The sequence below is a fragment of the Pseudochaenichthys georgianus genome, chromosome 9 (assembly GCF_902827115.2).
Source record: "Pseudochaenichthys georgianus chromosome 9, fPseGeo1.2, whole genome shotgun sequence".
NCBI classification, from domain to species: Eukaryota; Metazoa; Chordata; class Actinopteri; order Perciformes; family Channichthyidae; genus Pseudochaenichthys; species Pseudochaenichthys georgianus.
The window spans coordinates 3861396-3885811 of NC_047511.1; the positions used below are offsets into that span (position 1 = coordinate 3861396).

The 24416-nt window shown below is 42.1% G+C and overlaps 1 protein-coding gene across 4 annotated transcripts in view; it reads right to left on the reverse strand.

Annotated features, from left to right (window-relative positions):
• Positions 1–24416, reverse strand: part of tncb (tenascin Cb) — a 72264-nt gene that overhangs the window by 21421 nt on the left and 26427 nt on the right. For all 4 annotated transcript variants that reach the window (XM_034091866.2, XM_034091865.2, XM_034091864.2 and 1 more), the window contains exons 3-10: positions 22864–24084; positions 21615–21878; positions 21412–21527; positions 20807–20960; positions 8003–8272; positions 7139–7324; positions 3537–3626; positions 2741–3004 (exon numbers count right to left, since the gene is read on the reverse strand). In XM_034091866.2, coding sequence (XP_033947757.1) covers positions 2741–3004; positions 3537–3626; positions 7139–7324; positions 8003–8272; positions 20807–20960; positions 21412–21527; positions 21615–21878; positions 22864–24084 — 2565 coding nt within the window. The remainder of the gene's footprint in view (positions 1–2740; positions 3005–3536; positions 3627–7138; positions 7325–8002; positions 8273–20806; positions 20961–21411; positions 21528–21614; positions 21879–22863; positions 24085–24416) is intronic.

Consider the following 24416-nt stretch of genomic DNA (forward strand, 5'->3'; position numbering starts at 1 on the left):
CGTAAGCGACGCCACCTCTTAGCTCCGAAGCTCTTGCCTCTGGACCGACAATGTTTTGGAGCTGGAAGTGAACCGGATTCCGGAGCTAAGAGGCGGTGCCGCTGCGGTGTGAACAGGAAAAACCGTCACTTTTCAGGCTCCAGCTCCGAGCCGGAGCTGAAAAGGCGCTGGTGTGAAAGGGGCATTACAGGCAACTTTATCAGGGCTTTTTGGCTGAAAAAAGACTGAGCAGTGCAAACCAACCCACTCACTCTCAGGGTCCCCTTCTGTAAGAGTCCTCATTGGGACTATTTCTTTATAGAAAATAATCCAGGGTGCTTTTAGAAACTATCCACGTGTCTGCTACTTGAGGTTGTTGTTGTTGTTGTTTGGATGGATCGACTGCTTAAAATGGTTGATTTGCTGAGATGATTCAAATAGGCTGTGTGCGAGATCTGGGTAATGATAGGTTTCATTTACATCGGGAACGTAACCCTAACACTTCTTGAAATGGCTGATTTCAAGAATGGCTACCGCTTTTAAAAGTATTATTTTTTAACAAAGCTCTGCTAAGCTTGCACTAAGAAATATTCACTTAACCCTCCTATTGTCTTCGTGTCCCCCCTTACTTTGGTGTTCATGGTCGAATGTGACCGGTCCTGTTTTAACTGCTATTACATTAACACAAACACCATTCATCATCACCACATTTCATTCCACACCCTTTCAAACTGTACATATTGTATCAGACTGCTGGTACACATGAAACACTGCAGTCAATATACAAAGAATAGACACTGAACATGTATTGTGTGTGCCAGGTGTGATCCATGTGGGGGAGGGGCGCATAAGAGCGGGAAATGTGTCAAATTGTTCTGTGTGTGTGTTAGGGATGTGCATCTCCATCACTGAGGCCCATGCGATGCGCATCTCGATACGTTGCCACGATACGATACATTAACGATACATTTGAAACACCAGGCGATGCGATACGATACGATTCACCCCTGTTGCGATACAGTTCGATATGATTTGATTCAACATTATGCGATTCGGTGCGATACGATGCGATTCAACAAGATGCAAAATAATGATACTTCAATTTGGTACGACAGAGGCTTTTTGTTTTATTCCTTATATGCAGCAAATCATAAATGAACAAAAAAGTGCTTTACATATTTGGTACTGCACATCCCATCATGCTGTTTGTTTGTTACCTTTAAAAGCTCTCCAGAGTAGCTACAGTACAATTGTATAACACCTCACAGTTAAACAATGTAAGGATGCATTGCCCATGATGCACTGTTCCAATCTCCAGCATACTTGGAATTCCACCGAGGCCGCGTCCTTGGTTTGGGGGAAATTTCAAGGCTGCACATGGGTAGACTTCGCGTCCTTATAATCCCCACAATGCTTTGCACACGGACCAATTTCAAAAACCCTTGCGGAGAATGGCTGAACCGACGCAGCACACATTTAAATGTAAGTATGTAGTGGCGTAGAACATGTGTTATAAATATGTTACTTTGTTACATTTGTTATCACAAGCAAGTTCATAATTAGATAGACATCGTGAGGTATTTATTTTCGGTACAGCTTATGTTGAAAGCCTGTTCCATTCTTCTTCGTTTTCCGAAGCCGTTTCTGAAGGAAGTGACTTGGAAGTATGCGACTACCAAGCCAGCATCCTCGCGATTGAGAAACACCCCGTCTCTGCTGAGTGCTGACAGGATGAGGGGATATTATATGAATGAATCGTTTTTTACCGATGCAAAGACGCTACAATCGATGCATCGCGACTTCAACCCAAACTGTAGCCGATGTGCACTCTTTCAACCGGTGCACTCGCATCTTGAACGCTTACGCCGGTGCACCGATGCGAATCGGTAAATCTTACCATCCCTAGTGTGTGTGTGTGTGTGTGTGTGTGTGTGTGTGTGTGTGTGTGTGTGTGTGTGTGTGTGTGTGTGTGTGTGTGTGTGTGTGTGTGTGTGTGTGTGTGTGTGTGTGTGTTTGTGTGTGCCCGGTGTGATTCACATGGGGGTCAGATTTGACCCGAAGAAGACAACAGCAGGGTTACTCATGAGAATGCTTTAAGAAAGGTTTGTTTGCACAGTAATACAGTGGATTATTATGCAATGTAAATATAGAAGAGACTATTGTGCATTGTTTAAAAAAAGTAAAGTATGCTCAAAAAGTTAAAAAAAATAGCCTACTGATTCTTAAATGCCTAAAATGCACAGATAAGTGAGTTTAACAAGTTTTCAGTTGTCTCTGTTCATGATGCATTTGGATGGCTGTGCTCTCATACCAATTCATACACAATACTGTCGCAATGTTGTATAGTATTCACCTATGTGAAAAACATACATTGTTATAAATGTCCAAACTTTTCTATAATGTCTCAAAACCTTAATATGTTACTATGTCTCTTAGTTCTTTTAATCACTGCTCCTCATTTTTAGCAATAGGATGTGTATTTTTACTTGTCTTTATTTTAATTATATTATTACTAATGTGTGCTTTTCTTCTCTAAATGTAATAAGTGAGGTTATTCTTTATTTTTGGATGCCTTTTTTTAACCTGCTATGCAACTTTCTGCTGTAATGCTGTAATGTCCGCTGTGGGACTAATAAAGTACATTGATGTCCCTAAAATGCCATGTTAAAGGTAATGATTCAGGTTTAAGCCACACCCCCTTAATGTAAAGACTCTACCACTCATTCATTTAGATGATGGGAGGACTTCCTGCGGTGCTGACCTGTGGATGCTGAGATGGTGCTGGGTAAACTGGTCCTGCGGCCCCTCTCAGCGATGATGCTGACGGTGTACAGCATGCCGGCTGTCAGGCCCCTCAGGAGGCGGGACTCGGAGCTGCCCGGCAGCACGTCCTCCGCCCTGTGGCCGTCAGCCGACACGTACACCAGTCTGAAGGAGTCCAGCTTAGCCAGGGGGCGTTTCCACTGCAGCATCATGGTGGTCTCCGTCACCTCCGTAACAGCCAGATCCTTGGGAGCATCCAGTGCTAATGGGGGGGGGGGGGAAGGTGTCACCTACAGCAGCTTTCCAACTTTAAAGTACCTGAGGATATTTCATTGCAACTTATGTCCTGCCAAAACTTAACAATCAAACCAAACATGTTTTACAAATGCACTTTTTACAACCACAGTGCAAATAAAAAGCACAATTAACAAACTAATGCATTTTGTTTTGCAATTATAAATCACACATCGAAAAGAACCACCCTGTTTTTGTTAGTGAATTATATGTCACTTGTAAAACATGTTTTGTTTGTTGGTCAAAATTTTTGTAAAATTGTAAATGTATAGATGAGAGGAAAAACGAGAGACTAGGTAAAGTGGAGTTTCAGACCGGCAGACAGAAAGACAACCATGGCGGAGGGATGGACGGACAGACACACTGTGTATATATATACACGTTTTTTTGCTTTTGCGTATTACTTTCTGAAAAGAAAATGTTTGTTATTGTCTGAATAGCAACATGCTAAAAATAAGTCAAATGAAAAACATTGAGTGCATAAAGTGCTTGTGTGTTACCAGTCACTGCGTTGGTGGTCGTCGGCCGACTCTCCCGCTCATCGGTCACCGCGGTTACGCCCATCCCGTACTCTGCACCAGGTCTCAGGCCTACATAGCAGGGCAGAAACAAAAAGCAGTGTCATGTTGTGTGTGTACCGCTGCTCTGAGGTGTCAGTGCATGCACGATGGGGAGGCTCTGTAGTCAAGTGGCCAGCTGTTTTGGCTAATGGCTCCAATGCCTATAGCAAACACAAAAACGCTCTCATGTGGCTTGGTCGCACAATAGACGGCAGCCTAATTGCATTTCATGGTAAGCCTGCGCTCACTGTGGAACATCATTGATGGGTCTATAGGGCCCTTGTGGCGGAGCTACTTGCTATGATACAGCAGGCTCTGGAGGCTCTTTGGTGTCCACAATGAAGCCCTCTCTCGGCCTGATCGCCCCTAATTCCTTTATTAACTCCCACAGAGGTCATCACACGCAGAGCCTTGCAGCATGAAATTACACCTAATGCCCAGGAAACTCATTATCAATAAAATCACGAGCGTGAAGGCAATTACAGATAATAACTGTGTGAAAGAAGTGCTGAGGTGTGTGTGGAGCGGAGTGGGACGTCGGCTGAATGGACACACTGCTTTATTCCCATTGGATGGGCCTCCCAAGGACAAAGCATTGAGCTAGACAAAACACTATTAGACTGTTTTTGGAAGCTTTTTTTTTGTTTCTCATGGTGTCTAATCCCGCCATGCTCACGGTGTAGAAACACACTGAAAAAAAACACATCCGCCTCAAAGCATGGCTTTATAATGTCAGCGTGCACATAGATGAAAACACGGCCGCTTTTTTGTTTGAGCAAGATCTCAGAGGGAAACAAGCGGCTGTGTTATTCCATTTAAAGTCTGAATGCCAAACCCCCCCGGGGGGGTCTCTAATAAAGTGAGCCTTTGTAGAAGGGAAAACATTTCAGGACACAAAACAAAGGAAATGAGCCGGCTGAGTATAACACTGACCATTTCAATTTTAAGGGAGCACCACTGACAATTGCCCAAAGAATTAGTAGAATAAACACTTCACACTGTATCTTTTTTTTCCCACAGATGGTGTTCAGCCGTGTCAATTGGATGCGAGGTGGTAATGGGCTTAAGTGAACTGAGAGCAGAGGAAGAATGAAATCTGCTCGCTCTGCTCAGCAGGACGGGGTTGCGTTTCTGATATCGCTGCTATCAGTCGAGCTGTCATACATGTTCATGATCAAAGTTACTGCTCAGACCACTGTCACTGGGCAAGGTACGCTCCTCTGATGGAATGTGATGAGATAATTACAAATGAATTCTGAATAAAGATGTATCTCTTTAGTCCACATTATAAACAACAGCAAAGACATAGCCCGACCACCCAGAAGCTGTTCTGATTAAAGGTTCCCTTCCATACACTGCTGGGCTTCAGCATGTGGGATCAGTTGGAGACCTGCTGTGCCTGTATCTACTGTATATATAGTATATATATATATATATACTGTATATACGTATATATACTCAGTGGCCACTTTGTTAGGTACCCCTGCCACCATCTAATGCAGGCCAACATCATCATGTTCAGCTTTCGTTCACATTGATGGAAGTGTGTTTATTACTGAGATGATGGTTAAAGGTGATGCGATACTGGAGTACGTGATGTTATATATCGTTTGATATATTGAGTGTAATGTTGTGTGATTACAAATGTAAATGTTCTGCATTGTTCAGATACTACACTTTATAACTTAGATGAAGTTATTTCAGCTATTTGAAATACAATGTATCAGATCCAATTAATCCAGCATCCTCAAAATATTCAGTCTATTTATCAAAATCGTCCCACCAGGAGTTGAACTAGGGCCTGTCTCTGGTTTGAATTCAGAACATGTGGATAGAAATGGATCCAAAATCCCTGATAACCCTCAGAACTCTTTAAATGTGATCCAAATTGAACGCTATAATGCTTATTGATGCTAATTTACGCTACTCATGCTAATTATGCTAATTATGCAAATTGCACCAAATAAGGGGACCCATACTATAAATGCTTTACACGTCACTTTGGGGTACTCAACATTTCTGGTTTACCAATCTTGGCGTGTAGACTGTTGTACTGAAAACTGTCTGGGTGTATATGCAGTACATCGCGTGTGCTGGACAACTTTCTACAGATGTTTTTTATTGTCTTCGTCGTCTGTTTAATTGTTGATTGCCCTTTTTGATTGTCTTTTCTATAGAGTGGTGCAGTGACGAGCCCTAAAACCCGGAAGTGAGTTAGCATTGTACCACTTCTGGTTTCCTCGTCTCAGAGCCAATGGGATCTCTCCATAGGATTTTGGAAAATATCTGGAAATAAGGTCTGTGGTTGAGACACATTGAAGAGACGGATCACGGTTTGTTCTACGACATTAAATCCATCAGCAGGGACTCCGCTGGTTTGAAGAGTGGACGTGTCTGAGAAACGATGGTTGTTACCGTGCGGCTGAATAGGACTACAGAAGGTGTCCAGGCCGTTTTACGTCATTACACCGAACACGTAAAACACTCCTCTAAGTTGGTTTGCCCTGTTCTGCTTGAAAGCAAGTCCCTGCCTCCTGCAAAGTGTTCAAACCAACGCTTCAACTTGAAACATTTTTAATCTGTATTTTTGAATATCGATCTTCAGTCGGCGTGACGTTGAAGTCCTGCGACCCTGCTGTACTCGGCTGTAGTTGGTTTATAGCATAACGTTAGCCTTTTGCCTCTAGCAAATAGATTTATGATTGGAAATGATAAAAGTAGGGTAGACATGTGGATACTATCCGGCTGAACAAAACGAGCACTTATCAAACAGGTTTGTTTTCCACAGATCTTATTTCCAGCTATTTTCCAAAACCCTATGGAGAGATCCCATTGGCTCTGAGACGAGGGAACCGGTAGTGGTGAAATACTAACTCACTTCCGGGTTTTAGGACTCGTCACTGCACCACTCTATTACTATAATGTCCTTGTTGGTTTCTTGTTGTTCTTTGAGTTATGCGTTAGGACCCCACCCCCAAGAACGTTTCTCCCAAGGGTTTATCCTAATGAATGAACGTGTGTAATAATGTGTGGGGGGCTGAATATAACACCATCAGCTCAAATCTAAAACATACCAGTTAACATTAGACCAGGACAGTTATAACAGGTGTACCTAATTATATCTATGTAGAGATATATAAACTGTGAAATATATTCTATATACTATGTATCCATGACAACTTAGCAAGCTTCAAGCACTGATGAAGCCCCTACAATCATGTTAGAGCTTTGGAAAGACGACTTAAGCTTTAGGCCTATTTGTAAATTGTGTCTGCTTTGAAACAACTGAAATGTTGACTTTAATTGAATGTATCAAGTAAACAGATTTCACTTAACTGTATTAGGTTTAGTTCAAAGCAATAATATTACGTTCAAATAAAAAATATTAGGTTGCATTCCAGTAACTTAATACAGTAGTTATGTGACATTTGTTAACATAATACATTTAATTAAAGTCAAAGGTTCAGTTTTTTCAGTGTGTTTCTGTAGCTTGTAGCTTTAACCTGTAGCCTGTAGCTATAGTTTGTAGCTGGGATCAATACCGGTTATCTTGGCTGTGGTGGTGTCCCGGGGTCCGGGGGGGAAGAGCAGCTCTCCGTGCTCCCCCCCGGACAGAGGCCCGTACTTGATGCGGTAGTTTTCCACTGGAGCTTGGCTGTTCTTCCACTCAAGAGTGATGCTCTCGTCCGTCAGCTCCACTGTCTGCAGGTCTTTGGGGGCATCCAGGTCTACCACACACAAATTACATTTAAGTACATTAAAATATCCTCTAACCTAAACTCAACTATTTCTCATCAAGACCCGAAGCTTAAGAAGGTCCTTTTATACATTGTGAGATCATTGTGAACACATGTTGTCCTCCAAGGAACACACACCAGCCTGATATTAAACAACCCCCAGCTGACACACAGCGTGCTCAACTCGACTATGATAAGCAGCAGTGATGAGTAACACAGATGTAATCAAGTGCTGTGCTTAAATACAATTTTGAGGTACTTGTACTTTACTTGAGTACTTCAATTGTTGCTGCTTTGTACTACAAACCCACTCGTATTCAATCATGTACTTTAACTCCACTACATTTATTTAGTATCTTTAGTTATTTTAAATATTTGGATTGATGATATGACAACTCTTAAATAAGACTTTAGTTACACCTGGAGTAAATTCACAAGCTCTGCGGCATACAAATATACAAACAATATATAATATTATTTTACTTTTGGTACTTTAAGTATATTTGATGCTTATACTGTTTTACTTTTACTTGACTACAATTTGCAAAGCAGGACTTTTACTGTAGAGTATTCCTACACTCTCTGGGTTAGCTGTGGTTGGAATAAAACAGGATCAGGGAGATCTATTTTCTTGCCCGACAGCACATCAGATGGTTATTTGAGCGTCACCTGTGAGGAAAGACTGGAACACAGGAATGCTGCTCTGCTCGCCCATGCGAGACGACAGAGACACCTCGTATTGGGTGTCGGGGGAGAGGCCTCCGAGGTGGTACTGGGTGTCACTGAAGGACAGCTCCACCACGCTGCGATCCGCGGGGTTGGAGCTGGGCCCGTAGGAGATGCTGACCCCGTGCACCAGAGCCACGGGCTGGGACCATGTGACCAGCGCTGTGGAGTCCGTCACGTCGCGCACATCCACCTGGCTGGGGGCGTCGATCACTGCAAAGGGGAGGAGAAACCAGGCTTAGGACACATGTGTGATCAGGTATTTAATGAGAGATAGTTCAAAGCAAAACTCTGGTGCGTGCACATTTTTGCAAAAAAACTGGATTTTGTCTTCCATGAGTATTTCCAACAATCGGCATCATTTAGAAACGTGTATTAGAATTAAATCACGGTCAAATATGTTCATCTTGTTGTAGTTGTAGCCCCCTTGCCAGCGATTCTCTCTCTAGTTTAGCATACTCAGCCCGACTCAGCCTGGTTGTTCCTGGCCCTAGAACCACGATTTAGTCGGGCCAGAAAAAAGGTGAAAAAGTAGACCCGGGCCAAAACTAGGCCAAGTGGAAACGCAACCAAAAACGGGCCCCGCACGGCTCGGCACGCTTAAAGCGAGCTACCCGCTGCAGTGGAAACGCGCCATAATAGTATAATATAATATGGCGCTGGGTACAACCATAGATATATATAAATTAGTGCTGTCAAAATTATCGCGTTAACGGCGGTAATTAATTTTTTGAATTAATTGCGTTAAAATATTTAACGCATTTAATGCATGTGCAGAATGGCCCGCCCCATACGTGACACCAGTGGCAGCGCCAGGGTATAGCTGGGGTAGGCTACACCCATACCAAGAAATGGCTTAGCCCCACCATGAAAAATGATGTTAAAGTTAGCAAAATAAAGTCTGCCAACTCGCGGAGTAAATTGCACAGACAGCAGTTAGTAAGATTGATTTCAGTAGCCACGGTTTTGAAAACTTTTGTCACGTAGTGATCATCTTCTCAATAGAACATCTTTGATAACGGCGTGGTGTTGTTACAGGAAGTCCCGACGCAGAATACTCTTGCTGGAGTACAGGGCAGAGCCATATAATAGTAATACTATGGCTCTGGTACAGGGGTGCACATAACTGGTACGCAGGTTATGTGCGTAATCTGAAATGCGTACCGTCACTTGTGTCACAAAGCGCATTTGCGTACCGACGTACTTGTGAAGCTTTTCCAGAAGGCGGTTCGATCACCGGACGACAGAGTCGGTCTCCGTGTGCACAGACAGGGCTGCTGTTAACGTCGGTCTGTACAACGGAACTGTGCCAAAACTACGCCAATCGGCTGCGGAGGGAGACTCCCCCCTTCACTGGAGAACTGCGCTAAAACAGCTGATCACAACGTTCACACTGTCGACTTTCACACTCTGTCGACTTTCCTGAAGTACTCCACTAGCCCCCCCCCCCCCTCTGTCGACTTTCCTGAAGTACTCCCCCGTTGATAGAAATCAACACGTAATGAATTAAGACCCCACGGTTTGATGATTGATAGGTGTGTGGGTTGTCTTTCATTTTGACATGCAGACAAATGTTATAATAAACATAGATACTGTATGTTAAATGGATATATCCGCCTTCTTTCATTTATCTTTCCATTCCCACAACAATATACATAAAGAAATGGCATATTTTGGACATAGTTCGAATGGTGATTAATCATGATTAATTAATTTTTAAGCTGTGATTAATCTGATTACAATTTTTAATCGTTTGACAGCCCTAATATAAATACGTGTTTATATCATATATCTATCGGTACAACGCTGGTACAATGCTACATTTCCCGCCCCGCCGCAGTCATACAGTAGGCTACGGAGAGCGGCGAGAAACATCTCCTCAGGCATCGAAAAGCGGAACCGAAATTCACATTTCTAAATGATGACAATCGAAATGTTGGAACCGGTTCTCGGTACCCAACCCTAGTTATATCAACAGAACTCACATAACTGTATGAGGTTAGTTGAAAGCAATACTACTACGTTTAAATACAAAATATTAGCTTCAACTTAATATTATTGCTTTCAACTAATCTAATACAGTTATGTGGCATTTGTTGACATAATACATTTAATTAAAGTCAACTTTTCAGTTTTTGCAATGTAGGCACCTGAGAATTGAGTCCTGCCCTTTCAATGTAGGCAGCAATGTTTAGTATGTCATTACATACTGGACTGTGCCCTGTCAAGGTCAATCTGTTGCTTCAGTTTGTCAGACCAGACCTTAGTTTGATTTGCCTGTTTAATTCAATACACTTAATTGTTATATTACGTTTTCAGATCTGACATAATCAGTATGGGTTGAACGAAGTTTAACAATATTAAATGAGCAGTGAAGAACAGTTTAAATATGTATACAGAGCGGGAGGGATTTTAGTCTTTGCAGACCATTTACATGCACACAAACCTATAGAGCACACTACAGGAAGGGGCATACGAGGGCCCCTTTAATCCTAATCTATCTGGAGGGTGTCTAGTTAATTCTGTTAATAATCTTAATAATAGTTATTTACGACTGTAAACAATGGAAACAATTGTTTTAATATGACCTATTTCATGTGAGAATTTGTGTTGGAGCAGTAGTAGACATTTTCCATTATGTTTTTTTTCACTGTTTTACTCTGATATAAATGAACCCTAAAATACCATGGGGGTAGGAAGCTCATGGAGGATTGCTGTTCTTTGCATGAATACAATCCTTTCAGCAATGTAGGTGCTGAAAATGTGACAGCCTTCGAACATTTCTAAAAGATATTCAGCCTATTACAGATCATCTCCCTGCTCCATGAAGGGCGCATTTTTACAAGGCTGAAATTGATTTGTCACATGGAAGCAACTCTAGGAAAGTAAACCTTCTGCACAGGGCTGATAAAGTGAACACTCTGCATTTGAGCTTAACACAGATTTTTCTTCTAAGGACGCTGGGAGTGTGTCGCTCTGGTGTTATGATACTGTTCCCGCAGGAGGCCGCCTCGCTCTGAGTCTGACTTCCTGCAGCATCCCACACAGGCTGGGTTATGTTGGAGGGGGAGGAGAGAGGGTAAAGCGGAAGGTCTCGCTTCACAAAATTAGCCCCTTTAGCATGCACATCCCACAGTACAAGCCGATGTAATGGGAAAAATGAGCTGGATATACGAGAGCCTGAAAGACACGCAGATCTTTGAACCTTGAAATCCAATTTGTGCTGACACGTGTTAGTTACCTTTTCTACAATCCATTCAGATCTTTTGGTCCAACTTGTACTGAAATAATCCATTAATGTCAACACAGTGGTGTAGGAATGAGTCGTAAACCAAGAAATTAGTTAGCATTTGCCTACTTATGGTTCGCTCGCCTCAACGTCTAGGTTTCTTTCAAACAATTTAATAAGCTCTATGGTTAACAAACGCTTGAAAGATTTTGACGTTAACAACATCATCTATGCATCATAAAAATGGTGGTTGCCAACAAGCAAGTAAATATGACGACCAAACGTCATCATCACGCCAAACATTAGCCACCATTAGCTTAGTGCTGGTGACGTGAAGTCATGTGACCGTGGGGTAATTCATTAACAGCATCAACTTTCGGATCAGGGGGGCACTGGTTCAATCCCCTCTGCAGTCAGCATGTCGTCAGTATTGAATGTACTGTATGTAAGTCGCTCTGGCTAAAAGCGTCTAACAAGGGACATGTAATGTAATGTAATTTGCTTGTGGCTTTTGTATTTACACTTCACATTTATTTCCAATGGTGTAAATATGTGTAGATAATCCTGCTAAGTATTAACTAACTAATTTCATTTCATTTCAAACCTTTATTTATACAGATAAATCCCATTGAGATCATTGATCTCTTTTCCAAGGGAGACCTGCTCAAGTAGTTCCACATGAAACATAAAAACATAAACAGAACAACAAAAGGACATCATACAGCATCATTTACATAATTATCCACATGAACAGGTACGAATAGCTTCCGATTGACTAGCATCCAACCGAGCTTTAAAAACATTTAGTGGCACCAGATTGTTCAGTTCCCATTTAATTTGCAGACTATTCCAAGACAGAGGAGCTGCGCATCTAAAAGCTGTCTTCCCTAAGACAGTCCTAGCAGTTGGCACATTTAATAAAACCACAGCATTCGATCTCAGGCAGTAGCCACTTACAATTTTCCGTGAGATCAGGGAGCAGATATAAGATGGAAGTTTCCCTAACATGGCTTTGTATATAAAAATGTACCAGTGACTGAGCCTCCGTACAGTTAGTGAAAGCAAACCAGCCCTTGCATACAGGGTACAGTGATGGGTTAATGCTTTACAGTTTGTCACACATCTCAGTGCACTGTGATACGCAGCATCTAACTTGACCAGGCAATGGGCAGGTGCATTCATATAGACCAGATCCCCATAGTCCAGCACAGGTCAAAGGTCACAGAGCCTTTTCCTGGCCTCAAGCGAGAAACAAGACTTGTTCCTAGAAGAAACCTAGCCTAACCCTCAGCTTTTTTAGCAGATTAGTGACATGAAGTTTAAAAGAGAGACAATCATCAAGCCAAATACCAAGGTATTTGTAACAGGTAATCACTTCAAGTGTTATTCCTTGCATAGTTACAATATCTAAAACAGGCTCTGGTGTCTTTTTAGCTTTAGAAAAGAGCATTACCTTGGTGTTATCAACATTTAAAAGAAGCTTTAATTCAGAGAGCTGAGTCTGAATAGTGTTAAAAACAGCCTGTAATTTAACACCAGCCTCCTTAATGGAGGGACCTGCACAGTACATCACGGTATCATCCGCATAAAAATGTAAAGTAGCTTCATCCACATTTTCACTTAAACTGTTGATGTAGATGGAGAATAAAAGTGGACCTAAAACAGAACCCTGGGGAACACCATTAGCAATGTTCAACCACTCAGAAGACAGCCCATCAAAATGAACACATTGGGACCTTTCAGAGAGGTAGTTTACAAACCACCCACTGCATGGCTGGACATGCCTATACTGTCTAGCCTCTGTTTTAAGATGTGATGATCGACGGTGTCAAACGCTTTGGAAAGGTCAATAAATAGAGCTGCACAACTCTGCTTATTATCTAAAATACTCGCCACATCATTCACCACTTTCATTGTAATAATTTCAATGACAACAGGGATTGCATGTGCATGCTACAAACCTTGGTTCATTTTCGTTTTAGTTATTGTCTTTTAATCTCTTTTCGTATTTATTATTTACACACACAGTATAGTACGCAAGAGGATTAGGGCCACATGATTTTTTTTGGAGGATTTGAAATCTCAGAATTCTGACTTTAATCTCAGAATTCTGACTTTTTTCTCAGAACAAAACAAAATAAAATTGGGAGAATTCTGACTTTTTTCTCAGAACAAAAAAAAATCATGTGGCCCTAATCCTCTTCCGTAGTATACTGTAGCACACATTTATGATGCTTACACACTTTGTTCAGCAGGATAATTTCCACATATTAACACTGCTTATAAGATTTGAGGCGTGAATGTAACCTCCAGAAAGCTAACATTAGGCTATCAACAAACTACATTGCGGTAGCTTAAAGAGCCTGTGACACGGTTTTCCCCCATCATCCAAACCCATCAATTTGAGTACATATTGTCCCCTTGAAAACCGTTACTGAACTGATTTTGGATATTTGTACTTTGATAACCATTAATCCTTCAATGTTGACAATTTTCTGGATCTTCTCGCGGATTCTTCAAGTCCCGCCAAATGATGGGTGACGTCATTGCGGGCACAGCGCTCCAGCTGCACCGTCCAGGATCCCAGCATCTGCATGTAAACCTTTATATATATACAGTCAGATGTAAACGCACGACGGCGCACACAGCAGCAAGCTCAGACAGCGATGACAGGTTAATGTTGAACGTGTCTGAGAGCTCATATGAGGCTGAAGGATCGGTTTATGTTGTATCTGTTAGAAGTTTAGGAATGAGGTGCGTCAATATGGGCGATCATATGGTCATGTAGCCAGTGGGACTGGGACTAAAAATCATCCCGGGACTCTCGACCGGCCCACTTCGGTACCGCTAGTAAATTGTCCACGGGGGGAGTGGGGGATGTCAGGGTGCTGTAGATAGTAAATGTAAATATGTAAATATTTGTGTCACTGCATCCTGGTAAAATACAAATATAATGTATAATGTTTGTGTCTTTGACATTAGCGCTGCTCGCCACCTGTGCCCTGTACTACGAAGCCAGTTCAACAGACCCTGGATATGTTTGAGTAACAAACAAACTAACAACAACAAACTAACAAACGAGATCTCGCTAAGCGGTCCTACGACGCTGGTTATCAACTCGGTAAATCAAGCCAGGGCTTCTCTCTCCAGCTGAGAGCGCGTTCACGTCTAAGACACGAGTGGATCTGACTTTAATTACATTTGTCTCGAGTGTTTCGTCAACATAATGTGTTGCTTAAAATAATACTTCTGCATCCAGTCTGTGACACTGTGAGTGTTGCACGGCCAGATGAGGCTGGAGAAGCTGACTCAGATAAGGAAATATATGATATATTATGATATTATATGATCGATGATCTGATTGATGATGTAATATGAATGATAAGTGCGACACGTCGGCGTCTTCTCTGCATACGGCAGTTTAAACTGTATTTCCTTTATCCTGTAATATGACTTGAGAGATTTAAACTCCGCACACTGAGTTGATCTCTTTTCTATAGACGCCGGAGGCGGGCAGCGTCAGGTAAAAGAAGTTATTTAGCCTTCTCAAACCTGAGCCTCACGCGCCGCCTATGGGGGATGTGCTAGTTACTTATCCGACCGGCCCACTTCGGTACCGGCCCATCGGGATTCGTCCCGATGGCCAGTCCGCCACTGCACCCAGCCCACGTAAATTGTCAACGGGGGGAGCCTCGCTGCGGGGAAACGGTGGACCTAGTGTCCCGATCGGAGTGGGAATAATAATAATAATCCGTGCATTTTATCCATTAATTTCCCCAACATTGTGGTAAAAAACCACACGTTTAATCCATGTTGTTGGTGTACTACAACTACAAAAAGCATCGGTTTGTTTTCTCATCAGGAAATGCAGACCGGCTCAAACAAACGATTTTTAAACATCATCCTCACTCATCATTTAATGTATCATATGTTTGCCGAATTGACATGAAAGCACTAATAAATGTAGTTTCATCCACTTGAGTTTACAACCACAAAAATAATCGATTTGTTTTTATATCACATCCGACGGGAGGAAATTCAGCAGCTCTCACTCCCGATTTTTAATCCTAATGTAATCATCATCTTCACCACGATCATTTATGTTTATGTCGCCGAATTGACATGAAAGCACTGACAAATATGAATATACTGTAGTCAACTTCATTAAAACGTTATTAACGTGCCTAATCTCAGTAATTCACCATTTCTACGCATGACAACACACTTTGTCCGTGTTTGGCTCTCGAAGCGTTCCCGCATTGACGTCACTTCCGGCTTCCCCCAAAACTTCAAAATGAGTGAAGGAATTTCCCCGCGATGTTCGAAATTATTGATATTTAACGGAACGGTATCGCTTTTTCTTTTTTAAACTGACGGTTCGAGATTACTAGTAGCCCAATATTTCATTGCACAACAGTTGTTGGGATGCTGTCACAGGCTCTTTAATTACACGTCACACCCGCTAAGCTAATGGCGGCTAATGTTCGAACTTCGAAGTGATGACGTTTAGTAGTCTCATTTAATCACTTGTTGGCAACCACCGTTTTAAAGAAACAAGCTACAGCTACCAGTGGAGCATTTACTGACGCATTTTATCACGTAGAAAAACACTTGAAAATCTCCTGAGCTTGTGTTATCCACAGACCTTATAGCAAGTTTCTAACAAAAACACACGGAAAAAAACCCCTTGGCTTCAAGCCAAGCAAACTAAAAGTGCTGTAATAATTTCCAGTGTACCAGATTTTCATTTTATAAATGCATTCTTCTTGTTATAACTACACCATTTCACAGACATTCTCCTTATTTCACATTATGAACCGACTTTAAGAAACGTCCGTATTGTCTATCAAAATGACATTCCTAACAAGGAAGTCATCCCCCAGGTAATTTAATATTAATCCATGTAAATGTAACAAACCTAACCTCAATGTGCTCTCGCTGGAATGTAGCAGGCCTGCCCTGCGAGGGCAGAAGCAAATGATAGGCCTCTAATGGCCTTCCCATGCATACTTATGTTTATCCTGGCAGTGTGCACCATTTTCACACCATAAATAAGCAAAGAAGGGCCTGACCCACCGCTAGAAGCACTGCCATTTAATACACTTTGTGCTGAATGGGGCAAACATTGCTGTGCCTGTTGAATCGGCTTTGTTGAAACAGAAGTCTCCCAGGGGTAAGAGCCACAGAGTCATGGTTTCAAAGAACATACACATCTAACCACGAGCAGTGGTTTAAGTCAACACCCAAAGGCACCTGGAAATAGCCTGGAGGTTGTTTTGACAGGTAAAGTCACACATTCAAGCATTTTCTCTCTCTATAAAGATCCCAGGACATGACTTCTTAGTATGGTACAATCCATTGGGTTTAGAGCCTGATGAAGCTATAGAGATATCTCATAAGTTGCCAACAGGCCTGCAAATCCATACCTTTTACAACCCCCCTGAATCACAACAATGCAATGAAATCTAATGAAGAAATCACTCAGGGTTGACATGCCGGGCTGTTTCCAATACTCTGTTGGGGGCCCCGCAAGATGATAACCTACATATAGAAATCAATGAACCTTTGCAAAGTCTGAAGGTGAAAACCTGTATTTGCATTCCACTTTGACAGCTCGGGTTGACAACTTATATCACTTATCACACCGCCTCGATCTGCAGCACTGGGTCAGAGTTTAGGCTTATTATCCTGCAGATGTAATTGTTACAAGGGTATGTGTCTTATTATCTCAGATCTCTTTTCCTCTTTCTTACCACTACAAACAATTTCATATTACACAACTGTACTCTCTATATTATATATTGTATATATTGCCCTCTAAACATTAGCCGCCTTTAGCTTAGCATGGTGATCAATGGGACCGTTATGTAGTTCGTTATTAGAATTACTTATTTTTACTTCTCTAATTGACGTTAATATGGGAGATTATCACACTGAACAAAACGTAGCACATTTCATAAATGTGTGTTTGCCACAAAGCCTATTTTCTGCAAATATACTGAAATCGGTACCACTTTACAATAAGACCACCCTTATAAAGGATTCATAAAGGGTTTATAATTAGGTTATTAATTAGGTTGTAAACACTTTATTAATCATTAAGAACCATTTATAAACCAGTTCTAACATTGTTTGCATACATCAACACAGGCTCACTATTTGGCAAGATGACTAAGCCTTATAGTGGCTACCTAGTTTACTTCGTCTTCTTCTTCAGCCAACACCCTTGGTATCTGTTGGAGTTGATTCCCCCCCATCCATTTTGATGTTTCTTGGTATTTTTATGTTCATATAATAGTGATTTCAATGCCACCCCAAAATGATCACTGGTTCCATCCTGGCCACCCCACTGAAAATGTCCTGGCTCCGCCACTGCATATAGGTGTAAGCAGAGGTAAAGTGCTATTTTATAATTGGGGGGGATCCTCACCTCCTCTAGGGGGGTCCGGGGGCATGCTCCCCCGGGAAGTTTTTTTTTTTTAAGTATTGAAGTTAAATGCATCAACCTGGTGCACTTTTAGAGCAAAATTAATTTATGGTAAACAGATTTTCTTTATCTTTATGGATATTTTACAAATCACTCACCTTTTAAACTGTATTCTTGTTTTACTGTCATATAGTATTTCATAACTGTTTTTCATTTATTCTCATAAATGGTGACCAAACCGTTTGAGACCCACTGAGATAACTAGACTAAAGTGAACTATCTAAACAGAGAGTCCCTTACCTCACTGAGCTGTAGTTATCTCTCAGTCTGACAGGACAGCTCTCCCTCTCTTTGTTTTAGAAACAGCTTTCAATATCCGTTAAGCTAACCAGCTCTACCATATTTGGTAGAAATATACTGTATAATAGTAAAGTTATTTAAGATGATGCCATATGTATTGAAGATTTTACATCATAAATATTCCCCAAAATTATTCAAAAGCATATTCTTACAAACTCCTTGCTGTAGTATGACACACAGGAGACTATTGATGTGTGTGGTGAGTTTGGTAGTAATAAGCTGTATAATAGTGATTGAATATTATTGTATTCTCTTTTCTCGGAGTTGCACTTTGCAGACGGTCCCTGAGAACTCGTTTCTTCTCCGGCTGCGGATAGAGACCAATGTAATGTATCCAGCTCGGAGGACGGCGCGTATTGGCTTTTTTTGATCAAAATGTGATTGTAGTTCGTTGTCAACCTTACCACGGTACTTAGGAGACGTCATTTGTGTCTGAATAACGTTTTGTTCATGAGTTATTGATCCGTGAAAACCGAATCTCCCAATATCGTTCCAACTTTACTGAACTAAGCCAGAAGACCGTCTCATTTCGTAGACCGCTCGGTTTGCTGTTCCTTCACTTTATTTTTATATACATTTATTTTGGACGAAAACTTAGCGCGAGGAAAGACAAGTGTGGCGTGAGTGCGTGAGATATGGGTTAATTGCGTGACTCTCACGCTCAATGCGTGAGTGTTGGCAGCCTTGATTAAGTGAGATAATACTGTAGAATAAACGGCTTCTGTTTGAGGTTGGTAAAATAAGTTAGAGATATTATATTAGGTAGGTAACTTTATGCATCGCTAAGGTTCATTTAAATTCACTATGCTCGATTATGTAGACAAGCTAACGTCAAAGTAGTGTTGAAGAGCGGCGTAGTGTATGTGAAATCAACCTCACAATAAGATGTGTGTATATTACAAATAATAATGTCATATTTCAACATGATTACTTAGATCTTACAATATGGTTGGTTGAGCTGGAGTTCATTATTGAGGTTACACGTCAACTTCACAGTCATATCTGAAGAACGAACCCACACCGTGTTCTTTTTATTAATTGTATTACCAAATTATTAGCAAATAAATAGTAAGCATTGGTAACACCAATGCTGATAAAGTAAACTATTTGACTTGAGTATTTGTGTCTGGGAGAAGGTACTGTACCCAGTTCCTATGTTCGGCAGTTATAGACTGGGCTTTCTTGTGCAAGAAAATACTTTTATTTTTTTAAATCAATTTGGACCATTACTGTATAATTATCCTTAAATGATGTTATACAATGCACCTAATAAACAAGTATGGCATTTTGAAACATGATTTGCAACAATTGTTACTGTTATTTGTGATGATGTTGTGATTTATTTTTTGTTAGTATGCACGTGGACACTTGGACATATCTGGAGAAGGAAGAAATGGGTCCTCGGAATGATGGGAGTTAAAGACAAAAGGCGGAGACTCGTGTTGAAACTAGTGTAGAAACTACCAAGATGCCACCTTGTCCCTCTGATTAGACGGCATGTTACAGTAAGTCAGGAAGTAGCATTATGAGTGATGAGTGGAGGGCATACAGGAGAGTGCTGAGTAACATGGGGTACAACCACTGCACCACTGCACCACAGCAGGTGGTGTGTGGACCCCCAGACTGGCAGTCATACCCAACATATAGAAAGAGCTTGGTCGACCGTCACAGGACATGTCCGTAGACTGAGAGGAAACCGTACAGAGAGTTAGTTGGAGGAACACCTCAAGGTTCTTGAATGGTCATCTTGGCTCTGCTCACCCTGATGGACTGCTTGGACGCTTGTTCAAGGATATACACAAAGCCTTTTAGTCTGAGTACCATTATGTCTTACCAAGTCTTTAATTTATGTCTGAGAAAAGCTTTTATGTTTAAATATGTGTATCAGTCATACTAAACAGTCATTATTTTGAGTCCTGATTTTCTTCATGTGTGACTAAAATGTTTTGCTTGGTTCTGTTGCGTCTTACTTTGCATTTCTGTTAGGTCAGCGTGAATGTTATAACTCATTCATAAATGTGTATTAAACTTAAAAACAACGCACCCTTTCAGTAGTTATAAATGTTAGTGACTCATCAATAGATGGTGATGTGTTTCACACTTTACAATAAGGCTCCCTTTTACCGGTTTATCTCATGTCTTATAAAAGCTTATTAATGATTTATAAAGTGTTCACAACCGAATTAATAAATGAATTACAAACTATTCGTAAACCCTTTATAAGGGTAGTCTTAGTGCTACCCTGAAATCCAATGAAAAAATCCCATTGCTTTTGGTCGAAGGAACCCTTGCGAGGCTAACTTCCAGGTTGGTCTACAACAATTCGTAATTACTGCAATACGCTATAAAACCAGCTCTTAATAGTGAGTGAAATTACATGTTCCCAGATAATGTATCCAGATCCAGAAAACACAACGATATGTGGTGATAAAAACTGGTGGATGGAATAACACTTACAGTGGTAATAATGACTTTCAGCCGTACAAATATAAGGTGCAAGAATGTGATGCCAATCTAAGTTTCGCGATTGAAAGCCTGACGGTAAAGATATTCAGAAGATCATTTCTAAAACGATGGACCATATTGATGTTCTGTAATGCAATGTTTGTAACACATGTTTTGGCTTCATTGCCAACTGAGTACATGTACATCCTGCTGAAGTCAAGCATTCCCCTCGGTCAAAAAGCAGCATAATAATAAGCCAGTTGGCAGTGTGAATGTGCACACTCACTTGTGACCACGTTCTGGGAGGCAGGCGGTCCACGCTTGTTGTTCTTCACCACCTCCAGCTTGACCTCGTACTCCTGGCCGGGGCCCAGGCCCGACTGCTCGAAGGTGGTCTCGGGACGGCCGAGGGAGTTAAGAATCTCACCATCTTCCTCTTTCTGCCAGCACCCAAAAACACCAGTCATCAACCACTACAAAGATCAGTCCTGGCATTGTGTGGTGAGTGGGAGGAACGACATACATAAAGGCGCTCTGTTTCCTGTTAAGAGTTGACTCAGTTTAATAAAATGAGGCTTTGAGTAAATCCCAGTCGCCCGGCATGGAAAAGTTTCTTTGAGCACTCAACAAAGAAAATAAAGCATGAAGCAAAGTATCAATAGCTCTGTGCCGAGTGGTCATTTGAGTTGTCGGGACATGCTAACTGCTAAACCATTTCCCACAGGATACCCACTATGACCCTCATCTATTAGACCAATACTGCATTTAAAGTAGGGGCTCTGCACTGGGGCGTAAAATGTCTCTACCAGAGGAAAATGTTCCATACTTGTAGAGGCCTTGGTAGGCTCTAGGGACTGGAATACAGAAGCTCTGTTGGGAAGCAGGACTCACCGTGTTTCTGAAGATGATGTTCCAGCCATCGAAGGGAATGTCCAACGGATCCCACTCCACTGCCACTGACGTCTCCCTCACTGACTTGAACTTCAGTCCCTCAGGCTCAGGCAGATCTGAGAGGCATGACACAAAACTCTCACTACATTTCATCTAGATCTACACGGGATTTTGTAAAAAAGCCGCAGAGGAGATTGACGTACGTGTAGCCACCCGAGCGCTGACTGGAAGACTCTTCTTGTTGTTGAGCACAGCATAGACACTGATCAGGTACTCTACACCTGGCTCAAGCTCCTTAATGGTGGACATTATCTGGTCCCCAGGCACCCGCATGTCCAGCTCCAGACCGCCGACGGCCGTTGGTACATATGTGATCAGATACTCTGTGACACGCATCTCATTCTTCCAGGACAGGTCCACCGTCTCTGGGCTGACCTCCTCCACTGCCAGCTCCTTTGGTGGGGAGACTATAGAGGGACACAGAAAATCAGTCATCTGTGCTGAGGGTTTTAAACGTTAGCATCGAAGGAGAGTTTCTACGAGGACTGGATGGTGTCCAATGGGAATATTCATTGACTTGCATTTGTCATTGACATTTTGACATGATATTATAAGAAAACATCACGTTGATGCTTATAGAATTTGGTTTAAAGTTACTTTAACACAAATATATATTCTGAAGATGTACTACAGGATTTAGAGCCATGTTTTTTAATTTGGAAGTTTTTCTGGTTATTTTACAGCAATTAGTAAGCAAATAAAACCAAATCATCAATATATACCAAGTCAACGTTGTGAATTTGCAATGATGAAAAAGCTAACTGCAGGCTAAGAGTGATGTAATCAGGACACAAAAAAAGCAATCAGATTACTGTCTCATAAAAAAAAGGATTACAATGTTACTAAAAACGTACAGGATCAGATTGTATTTCTTCTCTGTAAACTGTACTTTTTCTGTAGGCTAATACTTTAAGTGTGAATCTATACGCCTACGGCCTGAGTTAACAGGTAACTAGTAATTGTAACGGATTGCATTTAGTAACACTTCCAAATCTGGTTTAAAGACAATACAACTAGCTTAGTACCCGCTGATGTACGTTTCTAGCGCCAATTCTCCTTGAAATTGAATATTAGACATTCAATTAGACATTCAATATTCTCCTGAATTTGTTGTTCCGCTTGTGGATGTGTGAACAGGCAACATATTTGCTAATGCTTACATGCACACTTCATTATGTTTAGACTATTAGAATAGGCCAATACAATTGTAAGCTTGTTACTGTATATGCCCCTAAGTGGCCAAAAAATCAATAATGCAGCTTTAATGCCAATACTTGTAGAATGTTTCTGACTTTGGCTTTCACTGGTAGTATATTGAAATAGACTGCAGACTTTGTAAATTCTAAGTTGCCCATGGTGTAAGGATTACTCTCAGTGAATGAACCATCTTACCCTCAGAGCAGTCCTCTCCAAGGAAGCCCTCATCGCAAATGCAAACTCCGTTATCACAGCGTCCCTGGTTCTGGCAGTTTTCTGGGCAGGTCAGCATGGAGCAGTCCGACCCGGTGAAACCTTCGTAACACACACACTCGCCATCGACGCAGTAACCTCTCTCAAGACAGTTCTTGGGACAGGTCTTCTCGCTGCAGTCCTCGCCAGTGAAGCCCTTATGACAGACGCACTGTCCGTTGACACAGCGACCTTGGTCCAGGCAGTCATTGGGGCAGGTCAGCTCGCCGCAGGATTTCCCAGAGAAGCCGACGAAGCACACACACTTGCCGTCCACGCACTCTCCACGTCCCATGCAGTCTTTTGGACAGGTCTTGGTGCTGCAGTCCTCCCCGCCGTAGCCTTTGTTACAAATGCACTTTCCGTTAACGCAACGACCACGGTCTTGGCAATTGTTAGCGCAGGAGAGCTCGCTACAGTCTTCGCCTTGGAAGCCTACGTCACACACACATTCTCCGTTAACGCACTGGCCCCTGTTGCTACAGTTGTCGGGGCAGGAGAGGATGGAGCAATCTTTACCCTCATATCCTGGATCACAGATGCATTTCCCGTTGAAGCAATGGCCTCTTTCGTTGCAGTTCTTGGGACAGGTGAGCATGGAGCAATCCTCTTCACTGTAGCCGATCTGGCACACACACTGGCCGTTCACACACATGCCACGGTTGTTACAGTTGCTGGGACAGGTGAGCTCCCCACAGTCTTCTCCGGTGTAGCCCTCTTCACAAAAGCAGGTGCCGTTGACACAGCGTCCGCGGTCGTAGCAGTCGTTTGGACAGATGAGTTCGGAGCAGTCGAAGCTCGTCCACGGCTCGTCGCAGACACACTCGTCCTCTACGCACCGCCCGCGGCCGAGGCAGTTGTTGAGGCAGTTGGTCTGGGCACAGTCCTCCCCGATGAAGCCGTCCTCACAGAGGCAGAAGCCCTCCACACAGTGGCCATAGTCACCGCAGTCCAGCATGCAGAGCTCACTGCTGCAGTCGTCCTCACCAAAGCCCTCAAAGCATTCGCATTTGCCGTCCACACAGCGGCCCTGGTCCTGGCAGTCGTTGGGGCACTCAGGCTCGGTGCAGTTGGGGCCCTTCCATCCAGGCTCACATATGCAGCTGCAGGTCTCAGTGCTCCAGTTACCATGGCCATTACAGAAGGGCTTTGTGGACACTTCACCTGGGGAACAACCGCACAGGAAAAATAAATATTGTAATAAGAAATTGAATAAAATGTGCAATGCATCCATTTCTAAGGTAACTTGCCCTATTATAGGACGAAAAGGTCAACAGACTGTTTAAACAAAGGTGAACATTTTATTTTAATAAAAGTAACTAATAATGCCAACTGGCCATGATGAGGCATTTTAACTTCTGGGTACTCAGTGGTTTCTGTCCAATTTAAATTAAACACTTGAAAATACATTCATAGTGACATTTCGTAAAAACCTGAATGTTTCCCAAAGGTGCTCTGAAAGTCCATAACTGACAACTGGCAGCTATAAAGCTTCG